The 27,210-nt window shown below is 38.9% G+C and overlaps 1 protein-coding gene across 1 annotated transcript in view; it reads right to left on the bottom strand.

Annotated features, from left to right (window-relative positions):
* Window positions 1–27,210, bottom strand: part of STRN (striatin) — a 199,794-nt gene that overhangs the window by 95,810 nt on the left and 76,774 nt on the right. Inside the window, exon 2 of the mRNA XM_007945074.1 lies at window positions 5,432–5,535. Within this exon, the coding sequence (XP_007943265.1) occupies window positions 5,432–5,535 (104 nt within the window). The remainder of the gene's footprint in view (window positions 1–5,431; window positions 5,536–27,210) is intronic.

The following is a 27,210-nucleotide window of genomic DNA, read 5'->3' as shown; positions in this document are numbered from 1 at the left end:
AGACCACAGCTCCATATGTCTCCTTTTTTGGTGTTTTCATGCAAACTATTCTGCTAGTTGGCGTTCAGTCCATTTCTATATCCTTCTCTTCAAGGCTCAGGGGTCCAGGATTATCTTCTGTATCTGTGTTAGCTGGTTCCCCTTTTCTTTGTTGAAGAGGTTCTGTGCAGTCTTTCTGCCTATTCCTCCATCTCACTGGAATTCTCCAATCCCATGTGATCTTGTTTTTGTGCCTGCTACCTCACTGAAGCTGCTCTGGCCAAGGGTACCCAAAAGCTCTCACCTGGCTAATCCAACTGACTATTTGTAGTAAACACTTGGAATCTGGTATATGACACTGTTGAATTCCCTTTCTTTCACTTGCTTCCAAAATACTATTCTCCTTCTTCCTTCTCTAAGGATTTCTTTGTTAGCTCTTCCTCTACTTTTTCTGGAAATATTGCTACTCCCTGAGGCTCAGAAGAAAGGTTGGCCAATCTATTTCCGTAGTGACACTGCCTCGGAAACCCAAGGAGGGGTCACTATGAGTCAGGTCTGACTTGATGGCACATAACAACAACAACACGAGGCTCGTGCCAGTTCTCTCTTCTTTTTCCACAGACATGCTGTATTATTTCTTAACTACTCCTATCACTTCACCCACAACATTAACGATTCCCAACTCTCCATCTCCAGTCACGAATCCTCCTTTCATATCTCCTCTTCAATCCTATTTTTATCTTTAATTCATTTGATAACTCTAAAACTCTTCACTCTTAATACCCAAATTCCCTCAAGTCAGAAACATGGGACCCATTCATGAATCTCAATCACAGCTTTACAACTGATCTGTGACTGCATGAATTACTATGTTTAAGTTTCAGAGCCTGGTATACAGTAGTTAATTAACAGTTGCTATTATTAATGTCATTACTCTCTTTCTTTGGTTATGTCTATAATTTGTTGCTGTTGTTAGGTGATTATCTTGTCAGATTCAACTCATAGCAATCCTATATGCAACAGAACCAAACAACACCTTGTCCTGTGCCATCCTGACAATATTTGCTATCCTTGAGCCCATTGTCACAGCCACTGTGTCAATCGATCTTATTGAGGGTCTTCTCCTTTTCTGCTGACCATCAACTTTACCACATATGATATCCTTTTCCAACAGTCCCTTCTGACAACATGATCAAAGTACATGAGATGAAGTCTGGCTATTATCATTTCTAAGGAGCACTTAGGCTGTACTTCTTCCAACAAAAGATTTGTTCATTCTTTTGGCAGTCCATGGTCTATTCAGTATTCTCTGCCAAGACCACAATTCAAATGCCTCAATTCTTCTTTGGTCTTCTTATTCACTATTTAGGTTTCACATGCATATAAGGGTACTGGAAATATCATGGTTTGGGTCATGTGCATCTTAGTCTTCAAAGTGACATCTTTGCTCTTTAAAACTTTAAAAAGGTCTTTTGCAGCAGATTTGCCCAGTGCAATATGACATCTGATTTCTTCACTGCTGTTTCCATGGGCATTGATTGTGGATCTAAGTAAAATGAAACTCCTGACAACTTCAATCTTCTCTTTATTTATTATGATGTTGGTTATGGTCCAGTTGTAAGGATTTTTGTTTTCTTTGTGTTGAGGCATAATCCATACTGAAGACTTTGATCTTCATTAGTGTTTCAAATGATCTTCACTTTCAGCAAGTAAGGTTGTGTAATCTGCATATCACAGGTTGTATATGAGTGTTCCTCCAATCCCAATGCCATGTTCTTCTTTGTATAGTCTAGCTTTTCGGATTATTTGCTCAGCATATAGATTAAGTATGGTAAAAGGATACACCCTTGGCCCACACCTCTTCTGATTTTAAACCATTCACTCTCCCCTTGTTCTATGTACAGGTTCCTCATAAGCACAATTAAATGTTCTGGAATACCCATCCTTAACAATGTTATCCACAATTTATTATTATCCATACAGGTGAATGTCTTTGCATAGTCAGTAAAACACAGATAAACATCTTTCTGGTATGCTTTGCTTTCAGCCAAAATCAATCTGACATCAGCAATATCCCTCATTCCATCCCCTCTTCTGAATCCAGCTTGAATTTCTAGCAGTTCCCTGTCAATATACTACTGCAATCATTTTTTACATTATCTTCAGCAAAATTTTACTTGCATGTAGTATTAATGATATTGTTCAATAATTTCTGCATTCTGTTGGATTGCCTTTCTTTGGAATGGGCACGAATATTGATCTCTTCCAGTCAGTTGGCCAGGTAGCTGTCTCCCAAATTTCTTGGCATAAGTGAGTAAATACTTCCAGCTCTGTATCCTTTTGCTGAAACATCTCAATGGGTATTCAATCCATTCCTAGAGCCTTATTTTTCACCAATTCCTTCAGTACAACTTGGACTTCTTCTTTCAATACCACTGGTTCTTGATCATTTGCTACGTCCTGAAATGGCTGAACATCAACCAATTCTTTTGGTAAAATGACTGTGTATTCTTTCCATGTTCTTTTCATGCTTTCTGCATTGTTCAATATTTTGCCCTTAGAATCACTCAGTATTACAACCGAGACTTCAATTTTTTTCTTCAGTTCTTTCAGCTTCAGAACTGCCGAGTGTGCTCTTCCTTTTCAGTTTTCCAATTCCAGGTCTTTGAACGTTTTTTCTTATAATACTTTATCTTCTTGAGCCCTTTGAAATCTTCTGTTCGGCTATTTCATCCTTTTTTCTATTCGCTTTAGCCATCTATAATTTGGACATCTCAAAATGCCCAAGTTACATACTTTAAAAAGTTTCCCCCTCTATCTTGCTATCTATATCCAACTTTCAGTCAATCTTTCAAGGAGTGAAAAAAGTTCCAGTTGCTGTCAAATCAGCTCTGACTCATGGCAATCCTGTATGTTAGAGTAGAACTGTGCTCCACAGGATTTTCAATGACTCATTTTTTGGAAGCGACCAACAGCCTTTTCAAAACTGAGGGACCTCTGGGTGGACTTGAACTGCCAATCTTTCAGTTAACAGCCAAGCACATTAACCAGTGACTTACCCAAGGTATGAAAAGAATGACCTATTTTTCACTAAGGGGTCAAGTTGCTTTCAATCTCTTCTGCCACTTAAATATCCCCCATGAAGGTGAATATATAAGTTCTAATAAAGCATCTATCAGTACCTATTTCTTTTTCTTTTTCTTTTTTTTTTTTATTTCTGATTTGGGTGAAGATTTACAGAGTAAATTCACTTTCCATACAGCAGTTCACATATACTTTGTCTCATGTCATTGACCACAGTTTACCACAATGCAACAGCTCCCCTCACACTTCCTCCCCCCCATAGTACCACTTCCCAGTGTCCATCCATACTCTCCTGCCCCCTGAGCTGTCTCCCTGTGCATAAGCAGCCCTTCCTTCTCCCATGATTGTTCTCTCCAGGGCGTGTGTCTACTTGAGGTAAATGTTTAACTCACATGCCTGTACTTTGTTTGGCTGGAAACCACAGGTGTGGGTTCAATTCCGGACCTGAAGGGCAGCTAGGGGCCATAGTCTCAGTGGTTCCACCAGGCTCTATTGGACCAGCAAACCTGGTCCCAACCATCTTTTTTTTTTTTTTCCTCCAAATGATTTTGAGTTTTGTTCCACATTGTTCTCCCTCTCTATCCAGGATTTCCTACATCCCTTCCAAGTAATACCTATTTCTTGATATGTAATAAATAATAATAATAATAAAAATCGACTGGCCTGTGTTCCTAGTTTCTGAGATTTAGCCTCTAAATCCTTGGAATTTGCTGAGTGATTGAAGTATCTTTGAGATTCATGGGGGCCCTCTAGGATCACATCTGATAGTTTATGCTAACAAGGTGACTCATGGTAGATCCCTTAACAGTTTACATTGATGAAAAGACTCAGAATGGGAGCTGGCCAGAAAGACCAACCATGCAATTAGAGGGTAGGGGAGCTTTGAGTCATTTGATACATCAACTCAGTCTCTGGAAAGGGGAAGGGAACTGGAGATTGAGAGTTCAATCACACAGTCAATGTTATAATAAATCATGAATACATAATGAAATCACAATAAAAACTCTGGACACCAAAGCTTTAGAGAGCTTCCTTGGCAGGCAATATTCTACCTACTGTCACACATCAGTGTGCTGGGAGGGTGACACATTCTGACTCCAGAAAGAGAGGACACAGAGGCTTCTTAGGTCTCCCAGGTCTCCCTCATGCAGTCTCCCTTTGGCTGGTTCTGATGTGTATCTTTTTTTCATAATAAAACTGTAATCATATATATAGCACTTTCCTGAGTTCTAGGAATCATTCTAGCATATTATCCAACCTGAGCCCATAGTGGGAAACTCCAAATTTATAGCTAGCTGTCAAAGTGAGGGTAGCCTGGGCATCCCTAAGCTTGAAGCTGGCATGTGAAGTGAGAGCAATCTTGTGGAAGATTGTGTTCTTATTCCTTAAAGTCTGGACTAACTTTAACGGGGCCAATAGTCACTGTATTTAATATTCAATGCTATTTTTTGGTAGCTTTACAAACAGCCTATTCATCAATATTCAAAAGGAGGAGAAAAATATGCTAAGTGATCATCACAACTGAAGCAAAAATTAGCAAAATAGAGAATTCTGTTATTACCTATTCACTGCCATTCAGTCAGATCCGACTCACAGAGACTCCTCCTTGGGTTTCCGAGGTGGTATCAATATAGATGTAGATTGCCCAACCTTCCTTTCAAGGCTGGTGGGTTTGAACCACCAACGCCAGTATTACTCAGCAAGTATTAAACTACATAAAACAAAGAACTGTCTCAGACTGCTAATAAAAAAATTCAAAAACTATGTGTTAAAGCAACTATTTTTCATTTGATAATTCCAAAAACTCTCATTCCTGAGTTCTTTTGCTTTAATTGTGACCCAAGGTTAGTCAGTTAAGTATCTTACACACCAGCATAAAAGAAAGGTAGGATAACCTTCTGGAGAGAAAGAAAGAGCTGACAGCAAAAGAACAAAATACAAAAAAGTCTAGGAAAAGAATCACAACTTAGTCTGCCAGAGTAACTTTTTTTCCTTAAAAATATATCTACTTGAATAGTATTAGATAATAAGAAAGGAATAAACATTAGAGAAATTTCTTTTACAACTGAAATACTACTTCAACTCTATTAAATAAAAATAGATATTGATAGTTCAAAAAGTATGTAAGATTCTTAAGGAAGGGCAAAGTACAAAAAAAAAATTTAAATCATATAAATCAATTCATTGGTTATTATTAGTGTTAAAGTAGTCAAAATTAACACATTACAACCACTCATAAAAATGTTTACAAAGATACTTGCTCTTGAATTAAACAATTTATAGTATTAAAATTCTAATTTGTTTAAAGAATGACAGAATTATTATTCAGTGATTTCAGAGAATACTATCTTCCATTTCACAAAATTACCTTTCTTGTTTAAGAGCATATTCCAGCATTTTGATCCTCCTCACTAAATCCTTCTTCAGATTTTCTTGACCTTTCCTTTCCCCCTGAAGAAAAGCAATCTGGGCCTGGATAGACAAGAGAAAGATAAAATTCTGTTTAGCCCAAATTTACTGCTAAAAAAAAAAAAAAAAAAACCACTGATGAAAGAGCCTTTGGAAGATAGGATTGAAAAGATAACATAAAAATTATTTCCTTTACATTTCTGTCATAAAGTATGTAAATATATAGGAAACATGGCCTGCAAGGGGAAAAAATGGCTTAAATATAATTTTTTAAAAAAGCTATCTATATTCATCTTACTTTAGACTAGCAATAGTCTATATCCTCAAAGACTATCATTGAAAGTAATCAATACACACACAGATGCAAGCAAGGTATACAGGACTAGCTTGCTGAAGTGTTCTTCTTTTAAGACACTTGAGGGAAATTCTTTTTACAAAGAGTAAAGATGGGGAAGAGGGCAGACGTAAACTCATGCATTCTTATAATCCCCCTTGCAGATGAAGTGTTCTCCACATATTTCAAGTGTATGAAGGATTTCTATCTTGAATGACTATCCTGGACCTTCCCTTAAAAAAAAACAAAAACAATAAAAACACTCCCATTGAGTCAATTCTGACTTATAGCAAACCCCACTGGGTTTCTGATGGGGTAAGTCTTTACGGAAGCAGATTGCCCAGTCTTGGTTCTGCAGAGTGGCTGGTGGATTTGAACCACCAACCTTCTGGTTAGCAGTCAGATGCCTCAGGCACTGTGCTACCAGAAATCCATGGACCTTCCCTACAAACAATAAACAGCATCCTTTTCTCAATTACCACCCTTCATCCCACTATCTTTTTAGGAAATTTAATATGCAGAGAAAAAAAGTGAAAGTTGGGGAAAGGAAAATTAGAGCAATAGCCTTCCACTCATTCCTGGTCTCTCCAAAGAATTGCTTTAAAAACCCCAATTATTTTAACATAAACTGTAAAATTCTTGTTACCAGTAAAACAGAGAGGTTAGGAAAGAGCTGCTCTCCAGAATCATTAATATATCATTTTAAATAAAAATAGTATCTTTCATCTAAGGAATCTAAACTATATTACAAACACTAACTTGTTAAAATAACTCATATACCTCTATGACTAGGGTAGGAGGTCTATTTAAGAGACCTCAAGGATACCTTCCATCTGTAAGTTTGTCATTCTGTGGTAGTTTGTATGTTGGAACGATGTTGGAAGCTATGTCATGGGATTTCAAATACTAGCAGCATAATCCATGGTCAGAAATTATCCAATAAGTAAAGTAAGCACATGCTTAGGGCATTAACAAAAACAGGGGCACTTGTTGTCCAAAGAAAAGACCAAGAGATGCCAAGCAGACAGGACACAAGGAATAGTGACCACCACAGTGAAAGGGAATAAGAAGGGTACTAAATAAAATTGATACCATTTTACACATTTTGTATACAATAACAATTATATTTTCATTTGGTATAACTTCACATTCTGTTCTCTAGTTGACCACATAAGAATGTGCCTACTATAATCCACTGTATGATAATTCTGATGTAAACAGAATACCTTTTCCTTTTTAGTTTATTACTCATTATCAGTATCTTTATAAATCTGATTTTATATTTTAATACATAAAGACATATATGCATCCATAAAATCATGTTGTTCTTAGGTGCCATCAAGTTGTCTCCAACTCATAGCAACCCCATGCACAGCAGAACAAAACACTGCCCAGTCTTCTGCCAGCCTCATGATCCTTGCTACACCTGAGCCCATTATGGCACCCACTGTGTCTATCCATTTCATTGAAGGTCTTCCCCTTCCTCGCTGACCCTCCACTTTACCAAGCATGATATTCTTCTCCAGCAAATCCTTCCTTCTGACAACACAACAAAGGCTGATGAGGCGAAGTCTAGCATTCCTGTTTCCAAGGAGCATTCCAGCTGCACTTCTTCCAGGACAGATTTGTTAGTCCTTTTAGCAGAACATGGTACTCCTAGCATTCTTCTCCAACAGCACAACTCAAAAACATCAACTCTTCTTCGGTCTTCCTTATCCATTGTCCAGCTCTCACATATGTAAGAGGCAACTGAAAATACCATGTCTTGGGTTAGGCACACCTTAGTCTTCAAGGGGACATCTTTGCCCTTCAGCACTTGAAAGAGGTCTTTTGCAGCAGATTTACCCAATGAAGTATGTCATCTGATGTCTTAACTGCTGCTTCCATTGGTGTTGATTATAGAGCCAAAATGAAATCCTTGACAACTTCAATCTTATCTCCATATACTGTGAAGCTGTTTATTGGACCAGTTGTGAGGATTTGTTTTATGTTGAGATGTAATCCATACTGCAGACTGTAGTCTTTAATCTTCATCAGTAAGTGTTTCAAGTCATCCTCACTTTCAGCAAGCAAAGTTGTGTCATCTGTGTATCATAGGTTATTAATGAGTCTTCCTCCAATCCTGAGGCCACGTTCTTCTTCATATAATCCAGCTTCTCAAATTATTTGCTCAACATACAAGTTGAATAAGTATGTGAAAGGATATAGCCTTGAAGCACTCCCTTCTTGATTTTGAACCATGCCGTATTCCCTTGTTCTGTTCCAATGACAGCCTCCTGATCTATGTACAGGTTCCTCATGAGTACAATCAAGTGTTCTAGAATTCCCATTCTTCTCAGTGTTATCCATAATTTGTTAAAATCCACACAATCAAATGCTTTTGCATAGTCAATAAAACACAAGTAAACAACTTTCTGGTATTCTTTGCTTTCAGCTAAGACCCCTCTGACTTCAGCAATGATACTCCCATTCCACACCCTCCTCTGAATCCACTTTGCATTTCTGGAAGCTCTCTGTCAATATAGTGCTGTAACCGTTTAATTACTTTCAGTAAGATTTTACTTGCAGACTTCCGGTAAGATGGAGGAATAGCCAGACAAGCAACACAGACCCTCTTCAACAAAGAAAAGAAAAAACAGTTGACAGAGATACAGAAGATAATCCTGCAACCCTGAGCTTTGAAAGGAACTATATAAAAGTGGATTAGACAGCAACTAGTGGAAAAACCTGAACGAAAACAGTGAGTACAGAGACAGTTGGAGCAATGGACTGTCAGCTACTCTGACAGAACCAACAGCCTGAATATTTCGAAGTGGTGTCGGGACCTGAGAATCGACCTAAAGATCAACCCTGGTCACCAAAGGCTGCAGGGGCGACTGCATTGGTGTTCTATGACTAGGAAGGGAAATAGCAAGGAGGGAGACACCCTGAGCTATTGACTTTCTGCTGCCCAGAAGGTACAGCCATTTTGATTGTTTACATGTGGCAGCCATTTTGGATATTTAAAGTGACTGAGGGTGCAGCCATTTTGAATGTTTGTAAGTGATGGCCATTTTGGATATTTAAAGCAACTGAGGGCACAGCCATTTTGAATCTTTACAAGTGGCAACCATTTTGGATATTAAAGTGATAGCATTCTTATTTAGATTCTAGGGACCTAATTATGGGCTCTGTTGGCCAAGGTCAGCAGGAATATACAAGAGGCTGACAACAGGAAAGGAGATAGGTGGTGACTGTGTAAGTGCTGTCCACTAGCAAACAGAGGAGCACAGTAGCCTGCTTGCATAGATAACATACAAACAAAACAAAGAAAACAAAAATCGTGGGCAAGTCACTCCAACATACAATCACCAATTAAATATAAACACAAAAATGTCACAATGCCTTGGAGACAACAGAGCACTGACAGTCCATACAAAGAAGCAAGATAAAGCAGGAGAAACAAGGGACCAGGATACAGACCCAAAACACATCCCTGAGGAAGATGCAGCATTGGAAATCCCTGATAAGGAATTCAAAATAATTATATTTAGGTATCTTCAACGAATTGAGAGACAAATCAGGAAAACACAGAGAAAACCCTAGAACAATTCTGAAAAACAATACAAGAACAAAATGACAAAACAAATGAAAAAATTAGAAGTGACACAAAATGTACACACAGAAATCCAGAAGACTAATAGTAAATTTTCATAAATAGATAAGATATTGAATGGGAAAAGGAACAGAATTGAATCAATGGAAGACAGAACTGGTGAGACTGAAGGCAAATACCTGAACACTTCTTTGGAAAGGGATCAATCAGAAAAAAGATTAAAACAAAATGAAGAAAGCCTAAGGTTCATGTGGCATACCATCAAAAGGAGTAACTTACGCGTCATTGGAATTCCAGAACAGGAAGAGACAAATAAAACCACAGAGAAAACTGTCGAAGATTTGTTGGAAGAGAATTTTCCTCGTATGACGTAAGATAAGAATATATCCATTCAGGAAGTCCAACGAACCCCAAACAGGACAGACCCCAGAAGAAAATCACCCAGACATACCATCATCAAACTTAAACAAAACCAAAGACAAAGAAAGAATCATGAAAGCAGCATGGGAAAAACGAAGTTACCTACAAGGGGCAACCAGTAGGACTAAGCTCAGAGTTCTGAAAAGAAACCATGCAGGCGAGAAGACAGTGGGATGGTATATATAAAACACTGAAAGAAAAAGAGTTCCAACCAAGAATTATGTACCCAGCAAAACTGTCCCTCAAATATGATGGTGATATTAGGACAATTTCCAGATAAGTAAAATTAAGGGAATTTGTTAAAACCAGACCAACCTTACAAGAGATGCTAATGGGAGCCCTTTGGACAGAGAAGCAACAACAGCAAACAACAACTGACCATTAGCACACATGACACTATCACCCAGAAACCAATCCAGCTATGGAAGTTTCCAAAGTAAACAAGCCTACACGATTGTAATCAGGGAACTGGAGACATCAATTGACAAATGAGGACAACTAAAACCAAAAAGAGAGAAAAAAACTGTGTCATTACAGAACTTCTAGATGGTAGGGAAGTCAAGGACAACCAAAAGATAGAACAGACTGTTCTAAACTTGCGACGAAAACTATAAATCACAGGGTAACCTCAAAGAAAAATGATAAACCTTCACATCCAAAAAGAGGACCAGCATAAATATTCAGCAAATACTCAAACAATAGCAAGGAAGGAAATGATAATATGATTCATAAACAAAACAAGCTCAGCATAGAAAATTATAAATTGACACCATAAAAAAATCACATAACAAAAATGACAGCAACAAATTCGTATTTGCCAATAATTACATCTTTGGCAAGGGACTTATCGCTAAGATTTATAGCTGAAGAGTGGATGACCAAACTATGGTACATACACATAATGGAATGCTACACAGCACTAAAGAATAATGTAGAGTCTGCAAAACACCACATAATATGGATGAACTTGGAGGACATTATGCTGAGTGAAATAAGTCTATCACAGAAGAGCAAATAAAGTATTAGTTCATTGCTGTGGAGGGTCATGGAAAGGTTTATATATGGTGGAAAACTTTCTTTGTTGGTTGCTAGGGGTGGGAGGGGAGGGAAGGAAACACTGCAAAAAAAAAAAAAAAAAAATCACCGATGTCACTTTAGTTTTGTGTATTCACCATACATAAATTATATTTCAACAAAATGCATTTTTTAAAAAAGGAAAAAAAAAAATTTCACTCCCATGTGATATTAATGAAATTGTTCGATAATTTCCACATTCTGTGGGATCACCTTTCTTTGGAATGGGTACAAATATAGATCTCTTCCAGTCAGTTGTCCAGGTAACTGTCTTCCAAATCTCTTGGCATAACCAAGTGAGTGCCTCTAGTAGGGCATTCATTTGTTCTAATATCTCAATGGGTATTCCATCAATTCCTGGAGCCTTGTTCTTTGCCAATTCCTTGAGTGCAGCTTCAACTTATTCCTTCACTACCACTGGTTCTTGATCATATGCCACCTCCTGAAATGGATGGACATCGACCAATTCTTTTTGGTACAACGACTCTGTGTATTCCTTCCATCTTCTTTTGATGCCTCCTGCACCATTCAATATTTTGCCCATAGAATCTTTCAATACTGAAACTCAAGGCTTAAGTTTTTTCCTCAGTTCTTTCAGCTTGAGAAATGCCAATCATGTTCTTCCTTTTGGTTTTTCTAACTCCAAGTCTATGCATATTTCATTACAGTAATTGGCTTTGTTTGCTCAAGCTGCTCTTAGAAATCTTCTGTTCAGCTCTTTTATCTTGTCATTTCTTCCATTTGCTTTAGCTGCTCTCTGCTCAAGGACAAGTTTCAGAATCTCTTCTGATATCCACTTTTGTCTTTTCTTCCTTTCCTGTCTTTTTAATGACCTCTTGCTCTCTTCATGGATGACGTTCTTGGTGTCATTCCACAATTCCTCTGGTTTTTGGTCACTGGTGTTCAATTCATCAAATATATTCTTTAAATGGTCTCTAAATTCAGGTGGGATATTATCAAGGTCATATTTTGGCTCTTGTGGACTTGTTTTAATTGTCTTCAACTTCAACTTGAACATGCATATGAGCAGTTGATGGTCTGTTCCACAATCAGCTTCTGGCCTTGTTATGGCTGAAAAGACTGAACTTCTCCATTGCCTCTTGCCACAGATGTAGTCAATCTGACTCCTGTATATATAAAAATATAAACAAATCATAAAAATCAAAGATGAAGAAGAGCTGGACACATTGGTATTTTGCCTCTTCTTTGTTAAAATTGTTGACTTTATGCCAATCACTCCTTTAATTGACCTCAAAATCCTATTCTTATCCTTAATGATGGTCAAAAGAGACAATGAGGCAGTCCTTCCTCATGTGCTATTTTGCCAACATTCTTTCCACTGCCATAGGCCTTTATGATCTTCATCTTTATGTCCACGTCTAGAGTTTTTCCACCTTCTTTTTTGGATTAGAATTTTCAGCAGCATGACTTCTTTTGCTACACACATTGTGGATATATAAGCAGTGTATGCACTACACTTAAGGAAACATGAACAGCTTGGCTTGAAATTAACAACCAATGTTTTGATGGTATGAAATGCTGACTAAGATCATGCTGTAGGCCTAGTCCACAATTAAGTCAGCATCAGTATTCTAACAATGAAGTCAGAGTTTTGATGGCTGTCAGGAACTTGCACAGTTCAACTGTCTTATGGAGTCAGAAATTAACATTGCTCAACTTTCTATCCATTATGACTCCCAACAATGACATCGACTTCACTGAAAACCAAGCCATAACCTGCTATACAGCAGTTTTGAACAAGAAATCATAAAATTGAACATGTGCAGGTAAACATCAGAGAATGATAATCAGCAAATTAGCCACTGCAACAGCATATGTAGTTCATTATTACTAATAATAAAATAAACAAAAAGAAAAGTAAAACAAAGATAGTGGTAAGTGTGGGCCAATGTAATTTGTGTACAGATATTAAAAGAGCATAGTGCTCAAGGCAAATATTCTTTACTTGTTAAGCTAAACTATTGTTTGGTTTTAAGAAGACTTCAGGGGATATTTTTGGTTTAAGCTTTAAAGATTATCTTCTGGCAACTGTTTGAAGAGGTTTATCCAGCTTTCATAGATCTAGAGAGGTTGGATTACTGAAGAATTAAAAATTCTGTTCTATATTTTCCCCTTTTGATCAGGATTCTTCCATAGAATCTTTGACCGAAGTGTTCAGTAATGGTAGCTGAGCACCATTCAGTTTTTCAGATCTCATAGCAAAGAAGGCAATTGTTCATGATGGCAATTAGCCACAGACTCCATTTCCTCCTCCTATTTCTGACTCTCCTTCTTCTGTTGCTCCAGGCAAATAGTGACTAATTATTTGTACCTGGGATAGGTGCTTGCAAGTCTTTAAGACCCCAAGCACTACAAAGAAGGAGGCTAGAATAGAAGCACTAAGGATGTTATAAGGCCAATTAACTGGGATGTCACATGAAACCATGACCCTAAAACTCCAAATCAAGGAACCAAATCTCATGAAGTACATAAGCAGTCTCAGCACCTATTTTTTTTTTTTTTCATTGTTGTAAATATATCTATCCCACAACTTCTGCTAATTCAGTTTTTTCACAGGTGTATAAGTAACTGACAGCAATCATATTAATCTATGAAATCCTACCCTTAATCATTGTGATTTTCCCATTACCATTTAGTAAAGACATTTTAAACTATCTTGTACTCTAAAATTAAAAAAGGTTACAATTCAAAATAACTGAAATTATTGAAAAGTATATCAAAAATAAGAAAAATATACAAAATATCAGTTTGGATTGTACAGTATTCAATTTTTCTTCAGTTAGCTGCTATGGGAGGGAAAGAGCAGTTACTTTTAAGAACAGTAATTTCTGCTATGTGGTCTAGGAAAAATAAATATATTTCATTAAAACATATCCATTTCAGTGATAGAAAGTAAATCTTAAAATTCCTTGCTATACTCTAAAGAATAGTATTAAACACCAAATAAAAGTTTTAAAATCAGAAATGTAAACAATACAAAAATCTAAAATAAAGGACTAGAAAACTTGCCTAATTTAAGATTCTCATTTTCATTTTACAAACTCACAAATAATATGAGAAACACTTGTAAAGTAAAAGTCAATGACACGGTTTACTTAAGCTGGGAGAGTGTGTACAATTAAGATTTAACAATGTGCTTTAATGCTTAATGTCGTCTTACATTCAGTCAACTCAGATGACTTTCCCTGGCTTACGACCATTGCCTCTAGTCCTCACTCCTAAAGAGAGTGTCAGTCACCATTTGGCATGATATTACCAGATATGAGTCAAATTATTATTAACATCCATTTAGGTTCACAGAGTTCTGAACTGGAAAGAATCAACCAATCCATATTCCCCACATAAAAAATAAGGACAAAGGTACTGAATTATTAAGAGTCTTTTTCAAAGCCAGGTAACTAATTAATGACAACACACCCAATGCTTCCCATTTTTAGTGACCTACACCAATAATTCTCAAACTGTAGCACCAGAATCACCTACAAGACATGTTAAAACAGATTGTTGGATGCCACCCTCAGAGTCTGATTCAGTATGCCTAGGGTAGCGCCTAAGAATTTATGTATCTAACATGTACTGAGATGATACTAATATTACTGATATGGGACCATACTTAGGAACGACTCACCTATACCATCTGTAACACAGTAAGAAGATCAAAAATAAAGCTAATAGGCTGCTAAGCAACAAGCAACAGAGCTATCCCAGAACCCTAGCTTTTTACACCACAAAAGTATAGAGTTCTCCATAGGCTCTCAAACAGACAGACAAGTACATACTAAGCTTTTTTGATTCTTTTCCAAATTCCTCATTTATGACTTCGTTTTTAGAAGTCTCCTAAGAAGGAAATAAAATGCATCAACATTTTTCCACTCATTCATTCACTCAACAATCTTAATCGAGCACCTACTTCATGCAAGCCATCGTATGGACATTGGGTCTAAAGCAATAATAAATAATAAAATAAATAAAACTGAGCTCAGTCTACTGGATGGAACAAATATCCTGCATAAAATATATGTGTATCATCAGCATATGCTTTATAACCAGCACCAGAAATACAGCTACAGGCACAAGTATTAACTCTAAATATGATCAGAAACAAAATACAATGCAATGCCTATTTAATTCTAGAGTTAAGTACAGAACTGATGCTGAGCTGAAAAGCTGTATTTTAATCTCTATCTTCAGGCAGTTGTACTTTTAACAAACTATTGAGTTTCCTGAAATATTCCTTATAAATAAAACGCCTATATTTTATTTATCTATACTTCTTTTTCAAAAAAGATGAAGATTTTTTAGATGACACTACAGAAGATACAAGGAGCTCTGCATAGCACCTTAGGTGCTTGACTGCTAACCAGAAGGCTGGTGGTTCAAAGCCACCAGCCACTCCTCAGAAGGAAAATTGGGCAACCTACTTCCCTAGTGATACCGCCTTGGAAACCCAAGGAGGGGTTGCTATGAGTCAGGTCTGACTTGAGGGCACATAACAACATAGAAGATATGGGAGCTCCAGTGGTGTAGTGCCTAAGGCATCTGACTGCTAACCAGAAGACTGGTAGTTCAAACCTACCAGCCACTTCTCAGAAGGAAGACTGGGCCATCTACTTCTGTAGTGCTACCGCCTCAAAAACCCAAGAAAGGGTCACTATGAGTAGGAACCAACTTGAAGGCAGTGAGTTTGTTTTCGTGGTTTTTTTATAGAAGATATATAAAGGAGCTCTGGTGGTGTAGCGGCTAAGACATTTGGCTGCTAACCAAAAGATCGATGGTTCAGACCCACCAGATGCTCTGTGGGAGGAAGATGAGATTTACAGCCTTGGATACCCAACGGGGATCATTATGAATCAGAATCAACTTGATGGCAATGGGTTATAGGAGGTATAAAGGAGCCCTGGTGGCACAATGGATAAAGCAGTCAGCTGTTAATCAAAAACAGGTCAGCTATTTGAACCTACCAGCTGCTCCACAGAAGAAAGATGAGGCAATCTGCTTCCCTATGGGCAGTACTACTCTGTCCTAAAGAGTTGCTACAAATCTGAATAGACTTGATGGCAGTGGCTTTGGTCTTTTCATATACCTGACGTTTGCGCAAATGGCTAGAAAGTTCAGTATATATATATATATATATATAGGAGCTCTGGTAGCATAGTGCCTAAGGCACTTGACTGCTAACCAGAAGGCTGGCGGTTCAAACCCACCAGCCACTCCTCGGAAGGAAGGTTGGGCAATCCTACTTCCGTAGTGATACTGCCTCGGAAACCCAAGGAGGGGTCGCTACGAGTCGGGGCCGACTCGACGGCAAACAACAACAACAACAACATATATATATATATATATATATATATATACACACACACACACACATACACAGAGAAATACTTGTATTTATACATACATAAAATATATAAATACATAACCAGCAAGGCAAGGCTATGTCAAGATGACCTCATCACTCATGCCAACAGGGAGCCTGTACGTAGCCTGCTGCACACAAAGTGGAGCTGATCCTGAAAAGTAGAAACACAGTCTCTATTTCAACATATCCACTGAAGTGGGGACCAGCTTGGGATAGCAGCTACAAGACTAAGATGGCCCAGATGGCTTGAAGGAGAAGTGGAACTGGGACAAGGATGGACAAGAAAGCAGGAAAAGATGTTTTCTGTTCCAGAAGAACACCAAGCAAGCGTCCTTGCTCCACATCAACCACGGTCTTTCCTCCCTCAACTGCTCCTTCTCATCAGAAGATAGTGGGGCCAGGCTCTCCCACACACAGACACAGCCTCTTTCCCCTTGTCCCCTCACTGCCCACTCAGGGCTATCAGGTGACCCCTGATGCTGTGCACTCAGTAGGAGAGAATTCATCCATGGAGCAGCTCCCCCAGTGCCAGTACACCCAGTTCCCCAGCTGGCTCTGGACACACAGCCCAGCCTCCTGCATGGTCTGGAACCCAAGCTCCAATACTAGTACCATGGTGCAAATTAGCAGGCAGCATCCCACTGTTACGATTGGCCTACACCCTTCTCCTCCACCACTGGCAGCTTCACCCCAGTGGGGCCATTAGGCCCAGGCCTTCTTCCCCATCAAGCTTCAGGAGGCAGGCAACTCTCCTGGTCCATGAGTACAAAGCCACCTCGTCACCACTGCTTAAGAGGGTGCAGTCAGCTAAGAAACTGGCAGCTGCACTTGCCACTTCTGAGAAGAAGCTAGCCGCTTCTCATAAGCATAGACTTAACTTGTCCCAGGTTGAGCTAAAGGAACTGCCACACAGGGATGTGAGCCCTCTGGAGATAGGTGGAACCAAGGATACGCTAATAGGATGTGATCAGGGAAGGGGGTCCTGAAGCCTGTTCCATCATGTGCTCTGAGCACCTTCTAGCAATATCAGGCTGTATGGAAAGTCAGTGCAGAAGCAAAAAGTCATCTAAGGTAGAATCCTCAGAGGATGACACTAATGAGGAACCTGAAAAGAGCATTGTATACAGAAGCAATACTTGGCATCTAACCCAGAAATAGGCCAGAGGAGTAGGTGATAAGGAAGAGGATGCTTTCTTGCCCAGTGACCCAGGATGCTGGCGCTCAGTGGTCCCAGCCCTACTTACCAGGCATCTCAGAATAGAGGGCCCCAGTACCCCCCTACTCTCCACTCCTGAAGTGGCTTGAGAGGCTGACAACCTCTGAGGAGGCTGCCAGCACCTCCTCCCTAGCTCCCAGGTAGAGCTAGACTCACAGACCCCATACCCACTAACGGCTGCTAGAAGGCCCAGCACCTAGGCTCTAAAAGCCCTTTGGCCCATTTCCTCAGGACTCATCCCCATCACTTGCTCTGTAGCTTCTTCTACTTTTAGGAAGACAAGCCCATGGTCCTCCAAATTCCTTACTGAAGGTCCAAAGAGGATATCCTCAAGCAGAAAGGCAATGATGGAAGTTTGGCCAGCCAACCACCAGGATTTGGAAACCACAGCTCCAGACCACCCCTGAATCCATCTCCCAGGGAGGAATGGAAATCATAGCCACCCAGTACCCCTGGACTGGCCTATTCATCTTCTTGTAACATTCCCAACCACAGCTGGCTATGGAAGCTTGGGTGTCCACAAGCAGAAAAAAGAGGAGCTAGAGACACCCCTGGGCATTGCCAAAGTGCCTCATGCTTCAGGTGAGAGTAGGCAGGTGACATGCAGAGCTGCTCACACACCAGGAGTCCAAGTCCAGCCTGCTTTGGAGAGGCCAAGAACCAGGGAGCCTTTGAAAGCACCAGGTCGTGGAAACTGGCACCTGATGCATTTTTAAAGAAAACAGAAGTTTCTCTGCCATTTCTTGCACACAGACCTATATAACACACATGCCTGGAAACTAAAAGAAATACTACACACACACATACACACACACTCTCTCTCACACACACACACATACATACACACACACAGAGTCATGAACCACCTTATCTCTGTTTGGGCAATGTCTGACTGCATTATGTCCATGGTCCCAACCCCCATAAAATCTATTATATTCAAAATTATTATAGTAACAGGCACTACTTTGCAATGTGCATTGAAATATTATTATTATTACTGTATTAATATGTTAAAGATGTTTTAGTATATCTGGCAGTGTTTCTTTAACATTTTTTATGCACAGAAAAGTACATTATATACTATATATTAAGACAAACTTGACTAATTGATGTTAGATAAAAAATGCACCTAACTGCTGTGACCTACATACAAATTCTACTTACAGGAAAATTCTACTTAAGGATGGAATTTGTTCAAATCCAGGGACTGCCTATATATGATGTGGCATTTGCTAATACTCAAATCATGTACTATCTTATCTCACAGAACGTATCTTGGATGTTTAGTAATGCATGACTGTATATAAAAACCCAGCTGCAAAGTTCAGAAGGCAAGAAGGGGCAGGAAAGACAGGCAAATGGAAATGGTGAACCCAGGGAGAAGTGGGAAGGCTGCTGTTACAATGAGGGAATTACAACTAATGTCACAAAACAAAGTGTGTATAAATTGCTGAATAGAAAACTAATTTGCTATATAAACTTTCACCCAAACTATAATGGAGGATATATATGGTAGCGTAGTGCCTAAGGCACTTGACTGCTAACCAGAAGGCTGGTGGTTCAAATCCACTAGCCACTCCTCGGAAGGAAGGTTGGGCGATCTACTTCCGTAGTGATACTGCCTCGGAAACCCAAGGACGGGTTGCTATGTGTCGGGTCTGACTCGATGGCACATAACAACAACAACAACATACATAGATAATGATATACAGTATCTGTATCTATAGATATAAAGTTGCTAATAAAGTTGCTAATGAGTTTATTCCAGCTCATGGCAGGTTCATCTGTTGCAGAACAAAAATGCCTTCCATAGTTTCCAAGGCATTTTTCCTTTTAGAAACAGACTGCCAAGTCTTCCTTCCAAGGTGTTTCTCAAACTCACTGTCATCAAGTCAAATATGATTTATAGTGATCCCCACTGGGTTTCTGAGGCTATAAATCTTTATGGAACTAAGTCTCCCCATCTTCCTTCCACGGAGCGGCTGGCAGGTTTGAACCACTGACCTTCCGGGTAGCAGCCAAATGCCTTATCCACCACGCCACCAGAGTGCTTCTAGGTAGGTTCAAACTGCCAACCCTTCATTTACTAGTCCAGTGCTTAATCTTTGCACTACCTAAGGACCGACTCTCTCTCTCTCTCTACACACCACACCACACCACACCACACCACACACACCCACCCACCCATCCACCCACATACACACACAAACACCTGGAAGACAGGAGAGAATAAAGTCTCAAGAAAGGATTTCCTGTGGATATATTCACTGTTACCACTATTTGACACCCACCTAAGACACTGTGTTAAGGCAATGGTGAGGCTAAAAATGCAGGATTCAGCAGTTAAATGCATGAGCCCAAGCATTTGCATCTCAAAGTACAAAGGCAGTAATTCTAAAATATTATTCACAGAAAAAAAGTTTCTTTATGAAAAAAATCTCCTCTTCCTCAGAGAATAAAGTCTCCTCTGCCTCAGAGAAAGCTAAATTGCTAGCAGTGATGTTGGAAGTAAAGAAAATATGAAGAATAAGAAAGTGACTACTTTTAACCAGAAAAAGAACAAAATGTCAAATTTGGTAGCAGCTTGTAACTATGAATGTGAACAAGTCCACCAAATGTTCTATACAAAAAAAAAAAATATATTAAACTGATTTAGCAATTGCTCCAACCCAAGCAGAAACTGTTCATCAGTGAAATAAAACTTTCATTAACGTTAGAAAAAATACCAACTTGTAGAATAGGGCTATGTGTAAGAAACATATGACTCATGATGGAAATATAATTCAGAAGAAAGAAGAATTCTACATAAAGATCTCTGAATTTAAAATTTCGAGGATTTGCAAAAGTCTTGGAAAGCATCCCATGCAAATGACAAATCTTCTATAATGTATGATTTTCTTCCTGGTTAGAAAGCTCCAAAGGAGTTTTAAATACATTTTAAACAATAACAACAAAAAATATCTTTTGATAGGTATATAATTTCTAAAGAACCATTCTTTAAGGACAACACTGTTCATATTTAAAACAGTCATTCTGTATGTATAAACTATGGACCTTCATATCTGAGATGACTTTTAGTACCTCCCTGATCCACTGTGATCCATGTAACTGCAAAAACAATCTTCTTAAGGCAAGAATCTACTACCACTTTCTTACTCAAACACATTCATTCGTTCTCCATGCTACATAGATAAAGCCCAGCCTTTTCCCAATAGAATTTAAGGCAACCCACAATCTATTCCCAACTCATCCTCCTAGCTGTGCCTTCCACAATCCTTTTTTACATCTCCTCAAAAAAACCCAAACTCACTGCCATCGAGTTCTTTCTGACTCATAGTGACCCTTCCTTGGGTTTCCAAGGCAGTATCTCTATGAAAGTAGATTGCTCAGTCTTCTTTCCAAGGAGTGGCTGGTAGGTTTGAACCTCCAGCCTTCTGGTTAGCAGTCAAATGCCTTAGGCACTATGCCACCAGAGCGCCTATGTTAACATAGCCCTTTCATACATGTATCTTATGTATTTCATTAACTTTTTACAATAGTACTATGAGATGGAGTCCTTGGGTGCTGCAAACAGTTGACCACTTGAATACTAGCCAAAATGTTGTATATTCAAATCCACTTGAAGGCATCTCAGGAGACAGACTGTCTCTAAAAGGTTACAGCCTTGAAAATCCTATAGAGCAATTATACTTTGCACATATGTGGTCATCATGAGTCAGAATCAACTCAAGAACACCTAACAACAAGTATGAGATAGAAGTCAAATAGATTCCAAAAAGGTATTCAATAAAATCCAACAAAATATTTTAAAAACTCATTTTGCCACTTAAGTGTCAAACTATTTTCATTTCCTTATTAATAAAAATAAGGAGCTCTGGTGACAAAGTAGATAAGACATTTGGCTGCTAACCAGAGGGTCAGTGCTTCAAACCCACCAGCAGCTCTGTGGAAGGAAGACAGGACAACCTACTTCCATAAAGATTTAAAGCCTGAGGAACCCAGTGGGGGTCACAATGAGTTGGAATTGACTCAATGGCAATGAGTTTGGTTTGGTTTAATAGTAAAAATGGGGTAATACCCCCACACTCATAGTGTCATTGTAAAGATCAAACTACATACTGTATATAAAAGGAACCAGACCATTTTGTTACACTAAATGCCCATTATCTTCCTTATTTAAAACCAAGTCAAAATTACACTTAAATGAGAGGCACTAAAGTCTTTCCCAAAGTTGATTTAAGATATCCCCATCACCAATTTCATTAATAATAAAAAATACATGTATACCTGTATTTGTTTGAATTATTCAAGTAGAAAAAAGTAAACAAAAGAAAAAAGGATTCATTTTTGCAAACAGAATGACTACACCTAGAATATCTAAGAAAACTGGAAAACAAAAGATTACACATGAACTTCTACATACAACCCCATAACAAAAAGACAAAAACATTCAATTAAAAAAGAGGGAAAGGACTTGAATTGATACTTCTCCAAAAAAGGATGGAGATGGCAAATGGCAAATGAGCACATGAAAAGATGCTAGTCACTAAACCCAAACCAAACTCATTGCTGCTGAGTTGATTCTAACTCACAGATACCCTACAGGGCACAGCTAGGCTATAATCTTTACAGAAGCAGATTGTCACATTTTCCTTATGTAGAATGGCTGGCTGGTGGATTAAAAAAGCTGAGCCCTTAACCATTATACCACCAGAGTTCCTTGACTAGTCATTGTTTTTAGGTACTATCGAGTCACTTCCGACTAATAACAATCCTACGTACAACAAAATGAAACACTGTCCAGTCCTGCACCATCCTCACAATCCCTGCTTTGCTTGAGCCCATCGTTGCAGCCACTGTGTCAATCCATCTTTTCCTTTTCCACTGACCATCTACCTTACTAAGCATGATATTCTTCTCCAAACACTGACCCTTTCTGACAACATGACCAAAGTTAAGTACGTGAGACAAAGTCTGGCCGTTGCTGCTTCTAAGGAGCACTCCGGCTGTACATCTTCCAAGATAGATTTGTTCATTCTTCTGGCTCTTCATGGTAGTTACAGTATTCTTCAGCAACATCATAATTCAAATGCATCAATTCTTTTGCAGTCTTACTTATTCCTTGTTCAGCTTTCACATGCATATGCTCACTACCATCGAGTCGTTTTCCAACTCATAGTGACCACCCCTTGGGTTTCCGAGGTGGTATCTCTACGGAAGTAGATTGCCCAACCTTCCTTCCAAGTGGCTGGTGGGTTTGAACTACCGGCCTTCTCCTTAGCAGTCAAATGTCTTAGGCACTATGCTGAAAATAGCATGGCTTGCATTAGGTACACCCTTAGTCTTCAAAGTGACATCTTTGCTCTTTACCATTAGGGAAATGTTCATCAAAATTACAATGAAATAGACTCCCAGTAAGATGGAGGAATAGGCAGACAAGCGACCCAGACCCTCTTCAACAAAGAAAAGAGAAACCAACTGACTGAGATACAAAAGATAATCCTGGAGCCCTGAGCTCTGAAAGGAACTATACAGAACTGGATCAGGCACCAACTAGGGGAAAAAGTGAAAGAAAACAGTGAGTATGGACATGGTCGGAGCTGCAGACCGTCAGCTACTCTGACAGGACCAACAGTCTGAGTATTTCCAAATGGTGTTGGGACCTGAGAACTGACCTAAAGATCAACCATGGTCACCCAAGGACTGCATGGACGACTGCGCTGGTGGCCTATGACTAGGAAGGGAAACAACAAAGATGGAGACAACCTGAGCCGTGGACTTTCCGCTGTCCTGAGGGTGCAGCCATTTTGATTGTTTACATGTGGCAGCCATTTTGGATGTTTAAAGTGACCCGGGGCACAGCCATTTTGAATCTTTACAAGTGGCAGTCATTCTGGATGTTAAAATGACAGCATTCTTATTCGGATTCCAGGGGCCTAAGACAGGCTCTGTTTGCCAAGGAAAGCAAGGGATATATGAGAGGCTGATAACAGGAAAGGAGACAGGTGGTAAGTGTATAAGTACTGTCAACTAGTGCAAACATGTTGTTGTTGTTGTTGTTGTTATATGCCGTCAAGTCGGACCCAACTCATAGCAACCCCTCCTTGGGTTTCCAAGGCAGTATCATTACAGAAGTAGATTGCCCCATCTTCCTTCCAAGGAGTGGCTGGTGGGTTTGAACTGTCAGCCTTCTGGTTAGCAGTCAAGTGCCTTAGGCACTACGCTACCAGGGCTCCCAACAAACATACAATCACCAATTAAATATAAACACAAAAACATCACAATGCCTCAGAGACAACAGAGCATCACAGTCCACACAAAGAAGCAAGATAGAGCAGGAGAAACAAGGGACCAGGATACAGACCCGAAACACATCCCTGAGGAAGATGCAGCATTGGAACTCCCTGATAAGGAGTTCAAAGGAATTATATTTAGGTTTCTTCAACAAATTGAGAGGCAGATCAAGGAAAACACTGAGAAAATTGAGGAAAACACAGAGAAACAACAATTTCAAAAGACAATACAAGAACAAAATAACAAAACAAATGAAAAATTAGAAATGATACAAAATCTACAGATAGAAATCCAGAAGATCAATACTAAATTTTCAGAAATAGATAAAGACATTGAACGGGAAAAGAAGTAGAACTGAATGAATGAAAGACAGAATTAGTGACATTGAGGGCAAATACCTGAATACTTCTTTGGAAAAGAATCAATTAGAAAAAAGCCTAAAACAAAATGAAGAAAGTCTAAGGATCATGTGGGATTCCATCAAAAGGAATAACCTATGTGTAATCAGAATTCCAGAACAGGAAGAAACAAATAAAACCACAGAGAAAATTGTCGAAGATGTGTTGGAAGAGAATTTTCCTCGTATGATATAAGATGAGAATATATCCATTCTGGAAGTCCAATGAACCCCAAACAGGATAGACCCCAAAGAAAATCACCCAGACATATCACCATCAAACTCACCAAAACCAAAGACAAAGAATCATGAGAGCAGCAGGGAAAACACGAAAAGTTACCTACAAGGAGCAACCAATAAGACAAAGCTAGGATTTCTCAACAGAGACCAGGCAGGTGAGAAGACAATGGGATGATATATATATAAAACAATGAAAGAGAAAATTTTCCAACCAAGAATTATGTACCCAGAAAAATTCTCCCTCAAATATGATGGTGAAATTAGGACATTTCAAGATAAGCAGAAATTAAGGGAATTTGTTAAAACCAGACCAACCTTACAAGAGATGCTAAAGGGAGCCCTTTGAACAGAGATGTAACAACAGCCAACAACAACTGACCATTAACACACGTGATGATATACCCAGAAACAAACCCAGCTATGGACACATCCAAAGTAAATAAGCCTACAAGATTATAAACAGGGAACCAAAGACATCATTTGACTAATGAGGACAACTACAAACCAAAAAGAAGGAAAAAACTGGTTAGTTACAGAACTTCTAAATGGTAGGGAAATCAAGACAACTACAAGATAGAACGAACTGTTCTGAACTTGGGAAAAAAAACTATAAAACACAGGATAAACTCAAACAAAAATGATAAACCTTGACATCAAAATTAAAAAGAGGACCAGCACAAATATTTAGCAAATACAAAAACAACAGCAACGAAGGAAGTGATAACATGATTCATAAACAAAAAGGGGCTCAGCACAGAAAATTATATGGAACAAAGAAATCAACACCATGAAAAAGCACATAAAAAAAATGACAACAACAAATTCGTATTTGTCAATAATTACATATCTAGCAAGGGACTTATCTTTAAGATTTATAGAAAACTCTAATGCCTCAACACCAAATGAATTAACAATCCAATTGAAAAATGGACAGAAGACATGAATAGATACTTCACCAAGGAGGATATTCAGGTGGCCAGCTAATACATGAAGAGATGCTCACAATCACTGGCTATCAGAGAGATGGATATCAAAACAACTATGACACACCATCTCACCCCAGCACTGATGGCAAGGTTCAATGAGACAGAAAATAACAAATGCTGGCGGGGATGTGGAGAGATTGAGACTCCCATAAACTACTGATGGGGCTGTGAAGTGATAGAACCACTGTGGAAAGCAGAATGGCGATTCCTTGAAAAGCTGGAACTGGAGATACCATTTGACCCTGCAATCCCATTACTAGGTATATATCCTAAAGAGGTGAGACCCAGAATAGGAACAGATATATGCACACTCATGTTCATTGAAGCACTATTTACAATAGCAAAAAGATGAAAACAACCTATATGCCCATCAGCGGAAAAGTGGATGACCAAACTATGGCACATACAAACAATGGAATGCTATGCAGTACTAAAGAATAATGTATAGTCTACAAAACACTGCATAATATGGATGAACTTGGAGGACATTGTGCTCAGTGAAATAAGTCAATCAAAGAAGGACAAATATAGTATTAGTTCATTGTTGTGGAGGGTCAAGGAAAGGTATATATATGGAGGGAAACTTTGTTGGTTGCCAGGGGTAGGAGGGGAGGGGAGGGAACACCGCAAAAAAAAAAAAAAAAAAAAAAAAAATGCCTTCACCCATGTCACTTTAGTTTTCTATATTTCACTGTACATAAATTTTATTTCAATAAAATGCATTTAAAAAAAAATTACAATGAGATAGCATTCCACATCCACTAAGATGGCTAGGGACTGAAAATAAGTGTTAAAGAGGATGCTAACAAACCGAAACCCTCATACACTGCTGAAAAAATGTAATATGGTACAGCCATTCGGAAAAACAGTTCACCAGTTCCTCAAAAAATTAAAGAACCACAGAGAGTTCTGGCAAGATGGCAGACTAGGCAGAAAGACTGCACAGACCCACTTCAACAAAGAAAAGGGAAACTAATTAACATAGACACAGAAGATAATCTTGGACCCCTGAGCTTTGAAGGGAAGGATATAGAAGAGGACTAAACCTCGACTAGCAGAAGAATTTGTGTGAAAATACCAAAATACTGAGCTGTGGTTTGGCAGCGATCATGAGCAACCTTGACGGCACACACAGCTAGGAGACTGCCAAGTGGTGGTAGGACCTAAAAATTAACCTAAAAATCACCCTGCAAGCCAGAGACTGAACGGTTGACTGTGCATGGTGGCTAGGGAACAAATGGAGAAGGTGAAGAGAAAGGCAGGCTGAACTGTGGACTTTTGCCAGTCTGGAGGCCACCACCATTTTCAAGGTTTAAAAAAACGACTTGACTATTTTGGATAATTAAAGAGATAGCACTCTCGCAGATTCCTGGGGCTTAAGAACACTTTCTGCTTTCCTGCAACTCCAAGGACACTTGGGACATACAAGACTGAAAAGGTACGACATTCCTCTTGTTACTCTTATACTCCACACCAGCTTGGTGAATGGAGGAGTGGCCATCCCACATGCCCACCTACCTTCTGGGCCCAAACTAACTCCATTACAGTATATGTGCGCAAACAGAGCCTGGGTGCCCTGCCCAGTCAACTGATATTTTTTCTTCTTTTTCTCTCTTTATTTTTATTTTTCACTTTCTTTTTTCTGGTGATTAGTTTGCTTGTATTTGTCTGTTTTAAAACAACTAATGTTATTACTACTTTTGTCCTTTTTATTATTATTCTTAATTTTCCCCTACCAGGTCCTAGTTTTCAGCATTTTTTCTTTTCCCTGTGCCTGGTGGAATTTTTTTTTTTTTTTT

The sequence above is a fragment of the Orycteropus afer genome, unplaced genomic scaffold (genome assembly GCF_000298275.1).
Source record: "Orycteropus afer afer isolate SDZICR_OR568_19922 unplaced genomic scaffold, OryAfe1.0 scaffold00131, whole genome shotgun sequence".
Lineage (NCBI taxonomy): Eukaryota > Metazoa > Chordata > Mammalia > Tubulidentata > Orycteropodidae > Orycteropus > Orycteropus afer.
The sequence above is the reverse complement of the archived record's forward strand: the minus strand, read 5'-3'. Positions and strand labels throughout refer to the sequence as shown.